Source organism: Tinamus guttatus, unplaced genomic scaffold (genome assembly GCF_059628265.1).
Source record: "Tinamus guttatus ecotype Peru unplaced genomic scaffold, ASM5962826v1 Tinamus_guttatus_pri_ptg000990l, whole genome shotgun sequence".
Taxonomy (NCBI): Eukaryota; Metazoa; Chordata; class Aves; order Tinamiformes; family Tinamidae; genus Tinamus; species Tinamus guttatus.
In genome coordinates, this window is record NW_028289524.1 from 319,327 (window position 1) to 336,786 (window position 17,460).

The 17,460-nt window shown below is 49.9% G+C and overlaps 1 protein-coding gene and 1 pseudogene across 1 annotated transcript; one reads left to right on the top strand and one right to left on the bottom strand.

The window, feature by feature from the left end:
* Positions 1 to 17,460, bottom strand: part of LOC148590930 (ATPase family AAA domain-containing protein 2-like) — a 376,234-nt pseudogene that overhangs the window by 272,336 nt on the left and 86,438 nt on the right.
* Positions 5,606 to 6,502, top strand: LOC148590934 (olfactory receptor 14C36-like). Its single transcript, XM_088538296.1, has one exon. It carries the CDS (start codon positions 5,711 to 5,713, stop codon positions 6,500 to 6,502), a length of 792 nt encoding a protein of 263 aa, XP_088394422.1. The 5' UTR covers positions 5,606 to 5,710.

Genomic DNA, 17,460 nt, shown 5'->3' on the forward strand with positions numbered 1-17,460 from the left:
AGAGCCTTTCTGGAGGGCAAGTGGCAACGTGGCAGGACAATAAAGGGAAAAAGCCAAAGGACCATTAGCACTGAAGATGGGTTGTCCTTAAGCAAGACTCAGAACAGTTTCCAGACCTATGGATTGCAGTTCCTGGAGCTCCACAGGACAGAAGGGGTCTGGGGAAACCACAGTGCCATGCAGATCCCTCTGTTCCACAGCTTGAAGCATCAGTGTTTGAACCACAGCTGAAAACATCCAGCTGCAGAAAGCCGAGAGAAAGAAGAGGAGCAGCATGGACAAGAGGAAACAAGGAGCAACAGCATAACCCTGCTGCCAAGGGGTGCAAGGAGAGGGACAGAGAGGCATTCTGTAAAGCCTCTTACCCATCTGGGTATGCCACCTCACAGAGGGTGACATTACAGGGCAGTCACCTTCAGTCCCTGGATGGGGCCGCAGGAAACGTGCCTCTAACTGGCGCCATGTCCCTGTCCTGTGCTGGAGCTCCGGCTGCAGAGGAGGCAGCTCATGGCCTGCAGTTACTTCTCCATCCCTGCCCACAGCTGTCCTTGCTGGCAGATCTTTCTCCCAGCGTCTTGTCCCTGCCACTGCTCGCAGATCCCATATCACCCACTGTGTGCTTAGTTCTGCCTCCAGAAACCCCCAGGACTGGGCACTATCCAGGGGCAGCTCTGTGGTTGCAAGTCCTAAGGGGCAGGTTATATAAATCTTACAGGGCCACAAAGGCCCTGTAGGCTAAGACGGGGATGAAGCGGCTTGCTGAGATTTCTCACAGACCTATCAATCTTTCAGAGTGAAGGTTTAGGACTCCCAGCTCCTTGTCAAAACAGAAAACCTCTTCCTTCAATCCCCCTGTCCAAATTAGGAATCAGAAAGTGTGGAGACCCAAAGGAAAGTTCCTTGCCTTTCAAGCAGCCCTTCTCTTCATCCTCCTCCTGAAAGGACCCCTCAGATGTGCCCTGTGCACGAGCTAGAGCTGTGAGCACCCTCCACCCGAGCAGCAGCTCTCAATGGAAGAAGGAACCTGCCCTGCCGGGTGGTCTCCTGTCACACAGAGCCTCTCCCCACAACGCTGTGGGGAGCTCTTGCTCTGATGGAACAAGTGTGACAGCCAAATCTTTCTAGAAAATCAGGTGGTGGCCAGGAGGGGAACTTCCTTGGTCTCCTGAAATGGCCCTAGAGGCCCATTACTGGTAAAGCACCAAATACTGTGAAGCTAGGACACATGGAGATGCCAACAGTTCAAACTGCTAAGGTGATTCACTGCAGGCACTTGATTCAGTGACATCCAAGTATGTCTGCAATGCCATGTCACATGCTTGATGTTTCTAGCACAAGTTCATGGGTAACTTATGCCCTTCTGGCAGAACCACTGGGCAAACTCTCCACATCCTCCCGGGTTTTCCTATATCTGTGGCATAAATGGAAGGCCCCTAACACCAAGGTCTCTGCTCTTGTGTCTGCATTTTCAAACCCTTCTTGCTCCCTTCCCCATGACCATCTTCTCATCCCTCCAGATAATATAAACGAGGACTGGGCTAACGATAGCCTTGAGGGGCTGGATCACAGGTTGCCCAGGCTTGAGGAGCACCTAGTGCTGCCTGGAGAGGCATTCACTTCCGTCACAGGCCCCAAGGCGCTACAGATCATCTCAGCACCCATCTCCTCTCCTGCCATTTTGACAGCCCAGCTCTGCTTCTCCCTGGCCTTGACACTGCAGGGTGTGCTCTCTTAGTGGGAACCTCCTCTCACCCTTACGTTGCCACCTGATATCCATGGCAACATGGCTCTGCCCTGCAGTGGGGTCATTGTACACACAGTGTGCAATAGCTCTTGGTAACAGGTTTTTCTGTGACTAATCTGTTCTCTGTGATACAACTGAGGCTTTGCAGCCCAGATACATGTAAATATATGCAGCCTGTGGTAGAGGCAGGAGCAGATGGGTTTGTCCAAGTCGTCACAGGAATGAAATGTCATTGGAATGACTGAGATGTGGTGAGATCACTCACATGACTGGAAACAATGTTTGTAGGGTATAATCTCTTGAGGGGAGGGGTTGCTTTGTGTGAAGGCAAGGTTTTGGGAGGGTGCTTGTGGGTGCTCATCACAGTAGGGATGATACTATGATGGAAGTACAGACCACCTCAGCAGATCAAGGAAATGCCTACAGCATGCAGCCTAAGAAAGCCTGTTGATCACAGGCCCTGGTTCTTGTCTAGGGGACTTTAATCCTCATGCCAAGACCTGGAAGGGCAAACAGCAGAGCACAAGCAGTCTAAGAGGTTTCTGGGGGGCATCAAGGACAACTTCTTTGCACAACTGCCAGATGAGCTGATAAGGGAGATGCTTTCTTGTATCTGGAAATTTCAAACAAACACAAGCTGATCAGGGATGGGGAAGTATCAGCCTTGCCTATTGTGAACATGAACATGTGGAGTTCCGAATCCTGAGAAGAATGAGGAAGGACGGTAGCAGCATAGACCTTGGACTACAGAGGAGCAGACTTCCTGGCCTGTTCAGGGCATTGGTGGGGGATAGCAGTGGAGGCAGCTCTCAAGGGCCCAGAAGCTCAGGAAAAGCCCAGCAAGTCTTTAAGGACAGACCTGCCAAGCACAAGGATGGGCCATCCTGATACTAAAAGTAGCAGACACCTCAGGGCAGCAACTTGGCCAAACAGGGACCTCGCACCTTAGTGCCAGGGGATTAGGACAACGTAGAGAAGGAGGAAGAAGGGAAAGGCAAAAGGAAAATTTAAAAATATTGTCCAAAATCATAGCAAACTGTTAGGGAAGAAAAATCTCCCACAGGACTGAAACTTGAAGGGCAGATCGAGAGCATGAAGGTGGGATGCTGCGGCTTCAGTAAGAATCCCAGAATAAAAAGGAAAATACGTCCTCATTGCTAAATGGCACAGGGAACCTTATAGCAGCAGATGCAGATAGGTCTGAGGAACTAAACTCCTTGTTACCTTCCCTTTGCAAAGGCAAGGTCTCCCAGGTGGTTGTGCATTGAGTCAGGATTCCAGAGGAGACAAACAGCCAATACTGGATGATCTTAGTAAGGGGTTACCTGTTAGAGCTCAAACTACACTAGTCAATGGGAATGGGGGTACTGCAGCCGAGGATGTTGTGAGAGCTGACTGCTGCCACTGCAAGACCACTCACTGTCATTTTTAAAAGCTTGTGGAGAGGAGTTGAAGTTCCATGGAGTGTAGAAAGTTATTCCATATTCCATCCCTCTCCAGAAAAGGCCAACAGGGCCATCTGGGGAACTGCAGGTAGAGCAGCCTCACTTTGGTGAGGAGTGACTCATGCAGTAAGTAAGTCCTCCCAGACACATTCATGGAATGACAGAATCACTATGATTGGGAAAGACCTTCAGGATCATTGAGTCCAACCGTAATCCCTCAGCACCATGCCTGTTTAAACCATGGCCCTTAGTGCCTCACCCACACGTTTTCTGAACATTGCCCTGGAAGGTGACTCCACCACTCCAAAAGACAATGTGAGATTCATTTGCTTGGGTAGAGGAAGGAAATGCCAAATGCCCTGGGGCTCTTGCCGAGCAATCACTGCAAAGGGGCATGGTTTTCCTTTACCTTCTGTACTGTATCTGCCAGAAACATGCCTGTGGCTGTGCTGGACACCAAATTCATTGACATGGTCCTTCCAGCACGTTACCTCGGCTTCATAAGAAGTGGGGCACTAGTCGCAGTTGGCATCTGGGGTCATTTCAGACGGCCAAGGCAATTCCACATCTGGTCCCCACCTGATCCCCTAGGATGATACATCTCTCCCAGTTGCTCCATCAGAGCAAGCGAACACAGGCATATGCCTTAGATCAGCTCAGTCTCCTCCACTGTCACCAAGTATTGCTGTGAGCAACTGCCTCTCATCCTCCATCTCAAATGATTAAAATGTGAGCTTGGACAAGGAGTTTTCATGTAGACCACTACACTGTGTTTGCCTTGCTTTTGGCAAGGGGAATCTCATATTTGTGGAGTTCACAGGAGGAACTTGAATCCCACTCCATGCCAGGGGCCTCTAAACCAGCACAAGATGCCCAGATTGGCTCATGTGAATCAACATGTGAACCATGTGTCAATGATCTCTGTTCTTGTCACACCTAGGTGTCCTGGCTAATTGAGAGATGCAAAACGGAGCTTCCAGAGGGGAACATTTCTACCTTTCATAGAAAGTCATCCTCTGATTAAAGAAATTGCAGTGTTGGAATCCGTCTGTCTGAACTGCTAAGAAAAGGACAGCAGGTTATTTAGTATACATTTCCCAGGAGAAGGGAGCACAAGAGACAGAGAAATTGGTGAGTTCAGCTGGGCCTCTGCTCCTGAGTGGGGCCAGGCTCCTGGGACGGAGGCAGATCGTGGCAACCAGGCAGCACTGCCCAGAGACAGCTGAGTGCAGGAGCAGCTCCTGTGCCAAGAGCAGCAGGGCTGCGGGCACTGCCTGCTGCTGCGGACAGGAGAGGAGAGGAGAGGGGAACAGCAGTGTGGAGCGGGAGGACAGAGCAGAGCTCACTGTGGAAGTGAGCTCCCAGCCCCTTGCATGGTAAGTCTCTGGCTGCAGGGCAATGCTACTGAGTTTACAGAGGGGTCTTCTGCACCCAGTCAACGCCATCACTTGATAGGGTTTGGGGCAATCGCTCTCCTCCCATCTCCAATGCAGAGGCTGCTTCAGAGGGACAGGGCATCCTGCTTCCTTCTCCCGGGGATGCTGCAGGGCTGTGAAGCTGGGTGTGCACCCAGGTCTGCATGGGCTCTAAGCCAGAGCAGTGTCCCTGTGCCTCAGGGTTGCTCCTTGCTTCCCTCCTGTCCATGCTGCTCCTGGTCTTCTCTTAGGCTCACTTGGGTGGAGAGGATTTCAGCTGCAGTTCAGATATCAATGCTGCAAGTTATGTGAAACAGGGGTCTGCACGGGAGTGTGGTTTTTAGGGTAACATGCAAGTGTGATCATCCTCCAGCTCAAAGCAGTGTGAGTGCAGGACAGCTGGAACCTGGGGTAATAGAAATGCTCTTGCCACGCTGCCCCAAGTGATAGGGAAGCCTTTCCTCTCAGCACTCGCAGCAGAAAGGACAATGATTGCTATCTTCAAAGAGCGCTGTCCAGTGGGAGAGGGGCATCTCAAAGAAAATAATGTCAAAAAAAAAAATCTTTCTTCTACAGTCCACATCCTTTAGAAATGGGTGTGAAGATGCTGAACAGCCCTGTTATGTGAAAAGTGATTTTATTGTGAGTGTCAGAATTACTCACTTCAATTCCCTCCACATTCCATGGGTAGAGGTCCCAAATCCTTACAACACACCCAGTCAGCACAAAACGGGGTTCAAGCCAGGTAAGTGTGCAGATGCCCCTTCCCTGTCCCCGCCCTCTAATAAAGAGAAAATCAGTGTGATTTTTTTTATTGAGAAATTGAATGCTTTTTAATTTACTGGTTTTCCTTTCTTGAAATGTCTCTTGCTAAAATGCCACATCTTTTTTTTTTTTTTTTTTCTCCCAGGACAGTGCACTATGCCCTGAGATAGCAAATGTCCAACAGCAGCTCCTTCAGTGTTTTCCTCCTCCTGCCATTCACAGACAGGAGGGAGCTGCAGCTCTTGCACTTCTCGCTCTTCCTGGCCATCTACCTGGCTGCCCTCCTGGCCAATGGCCTCATCATCACAGCCGTAGCCTGCGACCACCACCTCCACACCCCCATGTACTTCTTCCTCCTCAATCTCTCCCTCCTCGACCTTGGCTCCATCTCCACCACGGTCCCCAAATCCATGCACAATTCCTTGTGGGACAACAGGGCCATTACCTACTCAGGATGTTCTGCACAGTTCTTTATGTTTCTTTTCTTGATGGTAGGAGAGTATTTCCTTCTCACAGTCATGGCCTATGACCGCTATGTTGCCATCTGCAGACCTCTGTATTATGGGACCCTCATGAACAGCAGAGCTTGTGTCAAAATGGCAGCAGCTGCCTGGAGTAGCAGTTTTGTCAATGCTCTCCTGCACACTGGGAACACATTTTCCTTACCACTCTGCCAAGGTAATGAGGTGGAGCAGTTCTTCTGCGAAATCCCCCAGATCCTCAGGCTCTCCTGCTCTAATTCCTACCTCAGGGAAGTTGGAGTCCTTGTGATTGCTTTTTGTGTACACTCTGAGTGTTTAATTTTCATTGTGGTGTCCTATGTGCAGATCTTCAGAGCTGTACTGAGGATCCCCTCTGAGCAGGGCCGGCACAAAGCCTTTTCCATGTGCCTCCCACACCTGGCCGTGGTCTCCCTGTTCATCAGCACAGCCACGTTTGCCTACCTGAAGCCTCCCTCCATCTCCTCCCCAGCTCTGGATCTGGTGCTGGCTGTTCTGTATGGGGTGGTGACTCCAACAGTGAACCCCCTCATCTACAGCCTGAGGAACAAGGAGCTCAAGGATGCCCTGAGGAAAGTAATTTCATGGACATTATTCAGAAATGGTAATATTGGTGTTGCTCTCCACATGTGAATCCCACTGTATCCTGTACCAGGACTGAGCAATATTTCTTTACATTTATTAGATTTACTATTACTAGCATTTGTTAACATGCTGCTACACAAATGGTTGGATTTGTTCCTCCTTGAATCAGACTACTTTGTCTCATATGGTTTCCAAATAAATTGGTGTCTAAGTCTGGGTCAGAGCTGACTCCCTCACTCTGTCATTAAAAGCAGAAAGTTCCACCAGTGCAGTGCCTGAAGGCTGCTCTTTAGAGGAAGCTGCTTTTAAGAATAGGCTCAAGGAATTGTACCCCAAAGGCCTTACTTCACAGAGTTCTCCATGGGTTCAGGAGAAAACAGCTCAGAAATGCGTAATGAGCTCTGCATTTAGGACTCGCTCATTGGTGACCAGTGACTGTGGAAGGGATGAACCTTTCAGTAAAACTGAAGAAGCAACTCATCAGGGAAGCTGTCTCTAGCAGGAGGCCTGTAGCTATTGGTGTTCCCCAGATATCAATATTGGGTTCAGTCTCGTCCAGCTACTTTATTGATCACCTGGATGAAGGGGATGAGTGCACACTTAGCAAGTGTCCTTATGGTCCCAAGCTGGGAGCAGTGTCTGATACTCCACACCTCTGTGCAGTCATTCTGAGGGAAATGAACAGGCTGGAGAGTTGGGCCTCATGAAGTTCAGGGTCCTACACCTAGGGAAGAATTACTGCATGCACTGGTACAGACTGGGGTTGACCTGCTGGAGGGCAGCTCTGCAGAGAAGGACCTGGGCATCCTGGTGGACTGCCAGCTGACCACGAGCCAGCAATGGCTCCTTGTGGCCAAGAAGGATGGTGGCCTCCTGGGGTGCTTTAGGAAGACTGTTGCCAGCAGGCCAAGGGAGGAGAGCCTCTCTCTACACTTGGCCTTGGTGAGGTCCAATCTGGAGTCCTGTGTCCACTTCTGTGTTCTTCAGTACAAGAGGGACATGGAACTACTGGAGAGAATCCTGTGGAGGACTAGAGAGATGATTAGGGGATAGGAACACCTCTCCTCTGAGGAGAGGCTGAGAGAGCTGCACCTGTTCAGCCAGGATAGGAGAGGGATGAGGGGGGATCCCATAACTGTGTAGAAATACATCAAGGAAGAGTCTCCTTCTCTGGAGATATTCCAAAGCTGCCTGGACATGATCCTGTGCAATGTGCAGTAAGTAAGCCTGCTTGTGCAGGGCTCTGGACAAGATGATCTTCACAAGTCCCTTCCAACTTCAACCATTCTCTAATATTTGAAATGCCTGCACCGAAATATATCAGCATTCTGCACTGTAAGGATCTGCCCGTGCCTCATCCTTATAGTGACTGGTACTTGTGTAGGAGGAAAAGGCATCCAGGGTCACCTGAGATGGCCAAGGAAATCCACAGTACCCTGGCACAGTTGTGGGTGACCATGGACAAATGTCAGAAATATGCAGGACCAGATGAAGCTCTGCAGAGAGGGACCTGGGTGTCATGGTGGACAAATTGACCATGAGGCAGCAGTGTGCCCTCATGGCCAAGAAGGCCAGTGGGATCCTGGGGTGTGTTAAGAAGAGTGTCTCCAGCAGATCGAGGGAGGTGATCCTGCCCCTCTACTCAGCCCTGGTGAGGCCACATATGGAGTATTGCAACCAGTTCTGGGTCCCACTGTACAAGAGGGATGTGGAGCTGCTGGAGAGAGTCCAGCGAAGGGCCACAAGGATGATCAGGGGCCTGGAACATCTGCCCTATGAGGAGAGGCTGAGGGAGCTGGGCCTGTTCAGCCTGAAGAAGAGAAGGCTGAGAGGGGATCTAATCAGTGTCTATAAGTACTTCAAGGGAGGGAGTGAGGAGGAAGGTGCTGGTCTCTTTTCACTGGTGGCCACCAACAGAACTAGAGGTAATGGCCACAAACTGAAACACCAAAAGTTCCACATGAACTTAAGGAAAAGTTTTTAACAGTGATGGTGATAGAGCACTGGAACAGGCTGCCCAGAGAGGTTGTGGAGTCTCCTTCTCTGGAGATCTTCGAAACCCGCTTGGACACAGTGCTGTACCACGTGCTCTAGGTGACCCTGTGTGTGCAGGGGGGGTTGAACTAGATGACCTCTAGAGGTCCCTTCCAACCTTAAGCATTCTATGATTCTATGATTCCTTGTCCCCCTTCACTTTAAGGTATTCAGGTTCAGGACTGCTGGGCAGGGATTCCCATACAGCCTTGATTTTTCTTTTGCATTACCTTTTATGATACACAAGCCTGTGGTGCATGCTCACCACAGCTGGGCCTGCTGCACACAGGGCTGCGTTAGGAAGTGCCTGGACACTCAGGCAAGAGCAGTTCTAAGCCCCCATGACTCAGCCCTGTTGTGGCCACATGTGGAATTGTGTGTCCCACTGTGGTACACCCAGTGCTGCAGCAATGAGGAGGAACAGGAGAGGCTCCAGAGGGGGTCTGCAGAGATGCAGTTGGAGACCTAAAGCACATGGCCTGTGTGGAGAAGCTGAGGGACCTGGGTTTCTTCAGCCTGGTGAGGTGTTACAGCTAAGGCGAATATAACACTGGCCAGTGACTGCTAGAAGGGTGGTTTCATAGATGATGGAGCCTACTCTGACAATGGGAAAGAGCATGAGAAGTTGAAAGAGTCACCAACAGCAGCTTGAAATGTACAGACTGCACTTCAGGAAAACAAGAAATTTCACTTCAAGGGTAGTTCTGTGACGTAAGAGATCATGCAGAAGGTATCTAGGATCATCCCATGCCTCTGTTTCAAAGAACAGTGAACAAGACCGAGAGACATCATATGAGATGGAGAGATCCTGGGGCGAGAGCAAGGTGGGAAGCAGTTTGGATGTCTACAGGCTGCAGGCAAACAGGCACAGAAATAGCAATGTGTAGCAGAGCCCAAGGGGGAGAGGGCCAAGGGCACTGCCATGGCCAAAAGCCTCCAAAAGAACTAGGTCTATGTCACCTGTGCTATGGCTGGTGTCTCTGATTTTGAGGATGGGGACAGGGTCTCCTTGCCTGCTTTCCCCCAGGGACACAAGGTGTGCTGCCCTTGGCCTTGAACACCCCCACCCACGCACTGACCCACCAGGAGACCCGGGCAAAGCATGGTGGAAAGGACCCCATTATTCAGAGTCTGGACACCTGTGCTTGGCCAATGTACTTGAAAAACACATGAAGTGTTAACCTGGCATCAGAGCAACCTGCGCTTCGTCTTTGCTTATCTGCAATCAGGGCCTCCAACTTTCTGCTCTACTCAGCCCCTGGGGAGACTTTGCTGCTAATGGTCCTCAAGAGGACCAATTAACTCTCCAAGAAAGTTGGCCATTTGCTTCTGAGTGTAACTGCTGGAGAGACTTCCTCAATCTCCTCTTGGAGGTTCTCAGGCTCCTGGAGGTTCATAGACTCAGCACCAAATACTCCCAGGGCTCATTAAAATGAAAAAAAAAAAACATATCTAAGGATATGTCATATTTTTCTTGTGTGGCTAATTGGAAAGCAATGTATTGAAATGAGGCAGATTTCAATTTGCACCTGAAAAAGAAGGATGGCTGCTTTTCAGCTTTCTTTTTTCATTCTGTTTTCAGAATCTGACCACATTCTCCAGTTCCTACAGTGTCTCCCAACGAAGTCTGCACATGTGGGAAAAGCAGTGTTTTTGAGAGGAGACCTGTATGGACAACCTTCCTGTTCAGATCCCCAGCCCTGACATTTCTCTCCTCAGCCACTGGGGACTTGGATAGCTCTGGTTCAAATCTAGCCTTTTTCTGCTCCAGGCAGGAGCTGAATGTTACAGCTGTTGCAGTTCATCCAGGGTCCTATGAGATAAAAAAAAAAAAACTAATCACCTGTATGACAAGCATAAGCTTCATCCTCTGTCCTAAGAAACACAATGCAATCCTGATCACTATGTTGAGTCCAAGTTGCCTCCAGGGAGGTTCCCAGTCCACAAGGAATAACCTTCCTTGAGATGTTTTTGACAAATAGATATAACAGCCTGCATAGAAACACTCTAAAACAGCTAGCTGAAGAAGCAACTGCACTCCTGAAAGGCAAGGCAAGATTGAAATTCTCCACTTGCTCAAAGGAGCAACTGGAGAGTTGAGAGGTATCTGAACAATAATGAGAAATCATAGAATCATAGAATAATTATTGTTGGAAAACACCTTCAAGATCATTATGTCCAATCATGAAACCTTCAACACCATATCTGTTAAACCATGTCCCTAAGTGCCTCATCTACACATTTCTTAAATACTGCCCCACCACTTCTTCAGGCAGCCTGTTCCAATGCTTGATTACTCTTCCTGTGTAGAATTTTCTCCTAAAATCTATCATGAACCTCCCCTGGCACAACTTAAGGTCTTCTCCTCTTGTCCTATTTTCACATATGGGGGAGGAGTTCAACCCTGCCTCACTACAACCTCCTTTAAGGCAGATGTAAAGAGCGAGGTCATCCCTGACCTTCCTCTTCTCCACACTAAGTAACTTCAACTCCCTCAGCCGCTCCTCATAAGGTCTGTGCTCCAGTCCCTTTACCAGCTTTGTTCCTCTTCTTTGGACTCACTCCAGCACCTCCATGTCTTTCTTGTAGTGAGGAGCCCCAAACAGAACACAGGATTCGAGGTGCAGCCTCACCAATGCTGAGTACAGGGGGATGATCGCTTCCCTGGTCCTGCTGGCTACACTGTTTCTGACACAAGTCAGGATGCCTTTGGCCTTCTTGACCATCTGGGCACACTGCTGGCTCATGGTCAGATGGCTGTCGACCAACACCTGCAGATCCTTTTCTGCCACGCAGCTCTCCAGCCACTCAGCCTCAAGCCTGTAGCTGCATGGGGTTCTTGTGACTGAGGTGCAGGTTCCAGCACTTGGCCTTGTTGAAACCCATACAGTTGGCCTCAGCGTATTGATCCAGACTGTCCAGATCCTCCCCTAGAGCCTTTCTGCCCTCAAGCTGATCAAATGTTCCTTTGAGCTTGGTGTTGTCTGCAAACTTGCTGAAGGTGCACTCAATCCCCTTATCCCTTATTCAGATCATTGACAAAGATATTAAAGAGGACTCGACCCAACACTGACCCTGGGGGAACACCGCTCGTGACCAGTCACCAGCTGGATTTAACACCATTCACCACCACTCTCTGGGCCTAGCCATCTTCTCCATTTTTCTCCCAGCAAAGAGTACACCTGTCTAAGCCTTGAGCTGCCAGCTTCTCCAGGACAATGTAGTGGAAGACTGTGTCAAGAACCTTCCTAAAGTCTACTGAGACCATGTCCACAGCCTTTCCCTCATCCCTTAGGCAGGTCACCTGGTCTGAGGAGATCAAGCTGGTCAGGCAGGATCTGCTTTTCATGAACCCATATTGTTCCAGCCTAATTCCCTGCTTATCAAGCACATGCTGTATGATTGCCCTCAATATGATCTGCTCCATAACTTTCCCCAATACTGTGGTCACACTGACAGGCCTGTAGTTTCCCTGGATCCTCCATCTTGCCAACACTGGCAAGTCTCTAGCCATCTGGGACCTCCCCTGTTGACCAGGACTGCTGATAGATGATGGAGAGTGGCTTGACGAGCACTTCTGCCAGCTCCCTCAGAATCTTTGGGTGGATGCCACCTGGACCCATAGATGGATGTGTGAGCATCCAAGTGAAATCCAGGAGGGGTAAAGATATCCAGCCCGGGGATTTGATCCATCTTTTAAAGTGGGGGTTGGAGAACTGTAATGCTTTAAGTGAGGACAGAAACCCTTATTAGGGCTATTATTTCTATTTGCTATGCTCATCTGTATTATATGTTGTATCCTTTGTATAATGATGCTGACACGAGGTATGGTTGAAACTTCTATGAAAATGTTATCTGTTCGGGTCCTCTACAGATCACAGGGTGGCATGTATTGGAGGCGGAAATTTGTATGATCTGTAGAGTCATAAAACTATTGTGCGAAATAGAACCCAGATCTTGAGAAAGAAGATGTTTGCCTGCCCGGGCTGAGCGATAAGGAGCACAGAGGCAGTTGCTCAGCCAGGTTCACAGCCGACCTCCTCCAAAAGCACTTGAAGGCGGCTGCTCGACCGGGCTTGTAGCCAACTTAACTGCAAACATCCTCTAAACTAGTCTGAAGGTCAAACACCCAAGAGGGAGGGAGATGAGAAAGGCAGGACCCTCAGACTGATGGCTGAGACCCCTTACTGGTATGCGCACCTGCGCACCCAGGAGGGAAGGTTATGTGACTGAAGGCGGAGTTTGTCCGCCCCCCGGTCTGCCTGCTGACACGTACTGGCCCTACGTGGCAGGATGCACCAGGCATAAACAGACAGTGTGGAGAGAGGAGGGGTGAGACTCCTAACACCGAGGCCTACGTTGTCTCCGTGGGGATGCCTGCTGAGTTAGGAGCCTGTCAGCAACCCTCTAATCTGCCAACTTGAGAGAATGTTCAGTCTCAGTATCCTGCCGACAAGTATTGCCTCAAGAGTAATTATTCATACTTTTCTTCTTTAATGTGCGTTCACCTGAATAAAGACTCACCGTAGCTACCTTGTTTTGTGTGATTATTAATGGACTTCAGGAGGGCCAACTTTAGCCTCTTCAGAGACCTCCTCAGAAGAATCCCATGGGCTAGTGCTCTAGAAGGCAGGGAGGCCCAAGAGAGCTGGTTAGTTTTCAAGCGGCACTTCCTCCACGTCCAGCAACAGTGCATCCCTGTGTGTAGGAAGGGAGGCAGAGGGGGCAGGCGACCTGCGTGGATGAGCCGGGAGCTTGTGGCAATGCTCAAGCAGAAGGCAGCGGTATACAGAATGTGGAAAAAAGGACAGGCCCCCTGGGAGAAATACAGGAACATAGTCAGGGAGTGCAGAGATGTGACAAGGAAAGCTAAGGCACGTCTGGAAGGCAAGCTGGCAAGAGACGTTAAAAATAACAAAAAAAAATTATTCAAATACATTAACAGCAAAAGGAAGATCAGGGAAAACGTGGGTCCGCTGGAGGACGGGATGGGCACCTTGGTTACAAATAACACAGAAAAAGCAGAGTTGCTCAATGCCTTCTTTGCTTCGGTGTTTACCAAGGGCAGCCCTTTAGAGCCCCAGGCCCTAGAGGCAAGAGAAGAAGCTGGTGGAGAGGAAGACTTGCCCTGGGTAGAGGAAGATTGGGTCAGAGAGCACCTAAGGAACCTCGATACCCACAAATCCATGGGCCCTGATGGGATGCACCCCAGAGTGCTGCGGGAGCTGGCAGATGCCATAGCTAAGCCGCTCTCCATCATCTTTGAAAGATCCTGGAGAACGGGGGAGGTGCCGGAAGACTGGAAGAAGGCCAATGTCACGCCAGTCTTCAAAAAAGGCAAGAAGGAGGACCCAGGCAACTACAGGCCAGTCAGCCTCACCTCCGTCCCCGGAAAAGTGATGGAACGGCTCATACTGGCTGTTGTCTCCAGGCACATGGAGGACAAGAAGGTGCTCAAGAGTAGTCAGCATGGATTCACCAAGGGAAAATCTTGCCTGACTAACCTGATAGCCTTCTATGATGAAATGACCGGCTGGATAGACGAGGGGAGAGCGGTGGATGTCGTCTATCTCGACTTCACCAAGGCTTTTGACACCGTCCCTCACAACATCCTCCTGGGCAAGCTCCGGAAGTGTGGGATAGATGAGTGGACAGTGAGATGGATTAGGAACTGGCTGGATGGCAGGGCCCAGAGAGTGGTGACCAGCAGTGCAGAGTCTAGTTGGAGGCCTGTGGCTAGTGGGGTCCCCCAGGGGTCAGTCCTTGGTCCAGTCCTGTTCAATTTATTCATCAATGACCTGGATGAAGGCACAGAGTGCTCCCTCAGCAAGTTTGCTGATGATACCAAACTGGGAGGAGTAGCCGATACCCCAGAGGGCTGTGCTGCCATCCAGAGGGACCTGGACAGACTGGACAACTGGGCGGTGAAAAACCTCATGCAATTCAACAAGGCCAAGTGCAAGGTCCTGCACCTGGGGAGGAATAACCCCAGACACCAGTACAGGCTGGGGACCGACCTTCTGGAGAGCAGCTCTGCAGAGAAAGACCTGGGTGTCATGGTGGACGACCAGTTGACCATGAGGCAGCAGTGTGCCCTCGTGGCCAAGAAGGCCAATGGGATCCTGGGCTGCATTAAGAAGAGCGTCTCCAGCAGGTCGAGGGAGGTGATTCTGCCCCTCTACTCTGCCCTGGTGAGGCCACATCTGGAGTACTGTGTCCAGTTCTGGGCTCCACAGTACAAGAGGGATGTGGAGCTGCTGGAGAGAGTCCAGCGCAGGGCTACAAGGATGATCAGGGGCCTGGAACATCTGCCCTATGAGGAGAGGCTGAGTGAGCTGGGCCTGTTCAGCCTGGAGAAGAGAAGGCTGAGAGGGGATCTAATCAGTGTATATAAATACCTCAAGGGAGGGAGTGCAGAGGACGGGGATGGTCTCTTTTCAGTGGTGGCCACTGATAGGACTAGAGGAAATGGCCGGAAACTGAAACATCAAAAATTCCATAGGAACTTAAGGAAAAATTTCTTAACAGTGAGGGTGACAGAGCACTGGAACAGGCTGCCCAGAGAGGTTGTGGAGTCTCCTTCTCTGGAGATCTTCAAAACCCGCTTGGATGCAGTCCTGTGCCACGTGCTTTAGGTGTCCCTGCGTATGCAGGGGGGTTGGACTAGATGATCTCTAGAGGTCCCTTCCAACCCTAAGCATTCTATGATTCTATGATTCTATGATTATTGCCGAATCCCAAGCCCATTCGCAACCTAATTGGCAACAAGGATGGGATTTGGTAATTGAGACAGTGGAACTCACTAGTGAAGTGCACAGCTATGTGAGGTCATGCCACTGGATAGAAACTGTTTGTGCTGTTTGTGTGTGTGGTCTTTAGATCTTTATTGTGTAATATATATCAGCAGAGAGGGCTGAATAAACACAACAAGAAAGTGCAGAATTTGAAAGCAGGAAAGCCAGGAATAACTCAGACTGCAGCGCCCCCCACCACCCGCCCCGTGCACCGCCCCCCACCAGTGGAGCACTGGGAGCCGTACTCTGACTTGTATCCTTGGAAAGAGACTAGGGAAATACTTCAGCATAGGAAACAAGAATGAAGTGACGGCCAAGCTCCAGTGTGACTGACACGGAAGGACCGGCAACAGTCCTTACAAATTGTAAATGCCCCAGTTGCTACTGGAGCGGAGGCCTCCTTAATATATGGAAATCCCAAGCAATTTTTGGGGAGGAAACCAAATTGAAGCTGTGCAAACATAAATAGAAATGGAAATAGAGAACCTCCCCAAAAGACTAGGACATCTTAATGATCGATTTAAAAGACTGATTCCTTACCATACCATTGCATCCTGAGGATCATGAAATACTCACGTTCTCTGTACCCTCAGCTAACAAACAAGCCCCTGTGCAGCGATATCATTGGGTAGTGCTTCCCCAGGGTATGAAAAATTCGCCCACCCTGTACCAGCTCTATGTCTCGTGGGCATTAACTCCCATCCGTGAGATACACCCTGAACTACTGATCTACCATTATATGGATGATATCTTAGTAGCCAGAAAGCATCTGGAGGCAGAAAGTCTGCTGACGGAGATGGAAAAGATCCTAGGAGTGGGAGGTCTACAGATAGTGCCAGAGAAAGTACAACGGCAGCCAGTTTGGTGCTACCTGGGCTAGGAGATTGCTAGAACAGCTGTTAGGCCACAAAAGCTCTTTCTGCGAACAGAAGTCACTACCCTAAATGATGTACAGAAGCTCCTGGGCGATATTAATTGAGTACGCTCGGTGTGCAGTATTTCCAGCGTGGATATAGAACCCCTCATACAACTCCTTCGGTGGGGGAGGCGGAGTTGATGCCCCACGTGAGCTTTCCCCCAAAGCAAAACTAGCACTACAAAGGGTATCCGAAAGGGTATCAACCGCATATGCCAGCCACCGGGACCCTGATAAACCGGTGGGTTTGCTCTTGCTAAACCACAACGACTACCCACTGCTGCTCTTAAGATTCCCTTCATATACTCAAGCGGATTTTTTTTGCCTATTCAACGCAAGCGTATGGTGACAACTCGTTTAGAAGCTTTTGCACAGCTGATAATGAAAAGACGATCTCGGGCAGTGGAAATAGCAGGATTTGAACCCAGTTTTATCGTTGTGCCGTTGGCTGCAGAATACCTACAGTGGGCTTTACAGAACTTTGTGTCACTTCAAGTTGCCCTCTTGGACTATCCAGTGCAGGTTAGAGGCCACCTGCCACCCCATCGTTTTATGACCGCAGTCAAACTTGGACAGTTCGAAGAGCGCCCTCCTCGGCGATCCCCAACGCTGGTTAAGGGAGTGACTGTGCTTACAGACGCCAGAGGGAGATGACAGAAGTCAGCATTAACCTGGAAAGAGGGAAACATCTGGAAGGAGGTGGTGTTATCGGACTTTAGTGGTTCCACTCAACAACTAGAATTACGTGCCGTCGCCATGGCTTTTCAGCGCTGGCAGGATCAGGCCCTGAATGTGGTCTGTGACTCCCTGTATGTAGTAGGTATTGTTCAACACATGGAACGCACAATTCTGAAAGAAGTTAGCAATGCAGCTCTGTTTGCCCTCTTTAAAACACTCTGGCTCATGCTCGACATACGCGAGGCACCATATTTTATTAAAAATTCAGAGTCACACGAATTTACCAGGTGAGTTGTCCGAGGGAAACCAACGGGCAGATCAGCTGGTCACTCCAGCATGGACAGGCCCCACACCGGATAAATTTCAACAGGCTCAGCGTTCCCATCAATTTTTCCATCAGTCTGCCAAGGTGCTACGACGACATTTTAACCTGACAGATGCTGTGGCAGGAGGGATTATACAAGCCTGCCCTGATTGTCAGCAATTCAGGGGTGGCCGCCCGACTAGGGTGAATCCCAGAGGCACCGGTCCATTGGAACTGTGGCAAATGGACGTTACCCATATACTGGAGTTTGGCAGACTAA

Bases quoted from the DNA above. Each gene is read 5' to 3' on its own strand.
- LOC148590934 (XM_088538296.1), top strand. From the start codon at position 5,711: ATGTACTTCTTCCTCCTCAATCTCTCCCTCCTCGACCTTGGCTCCATC.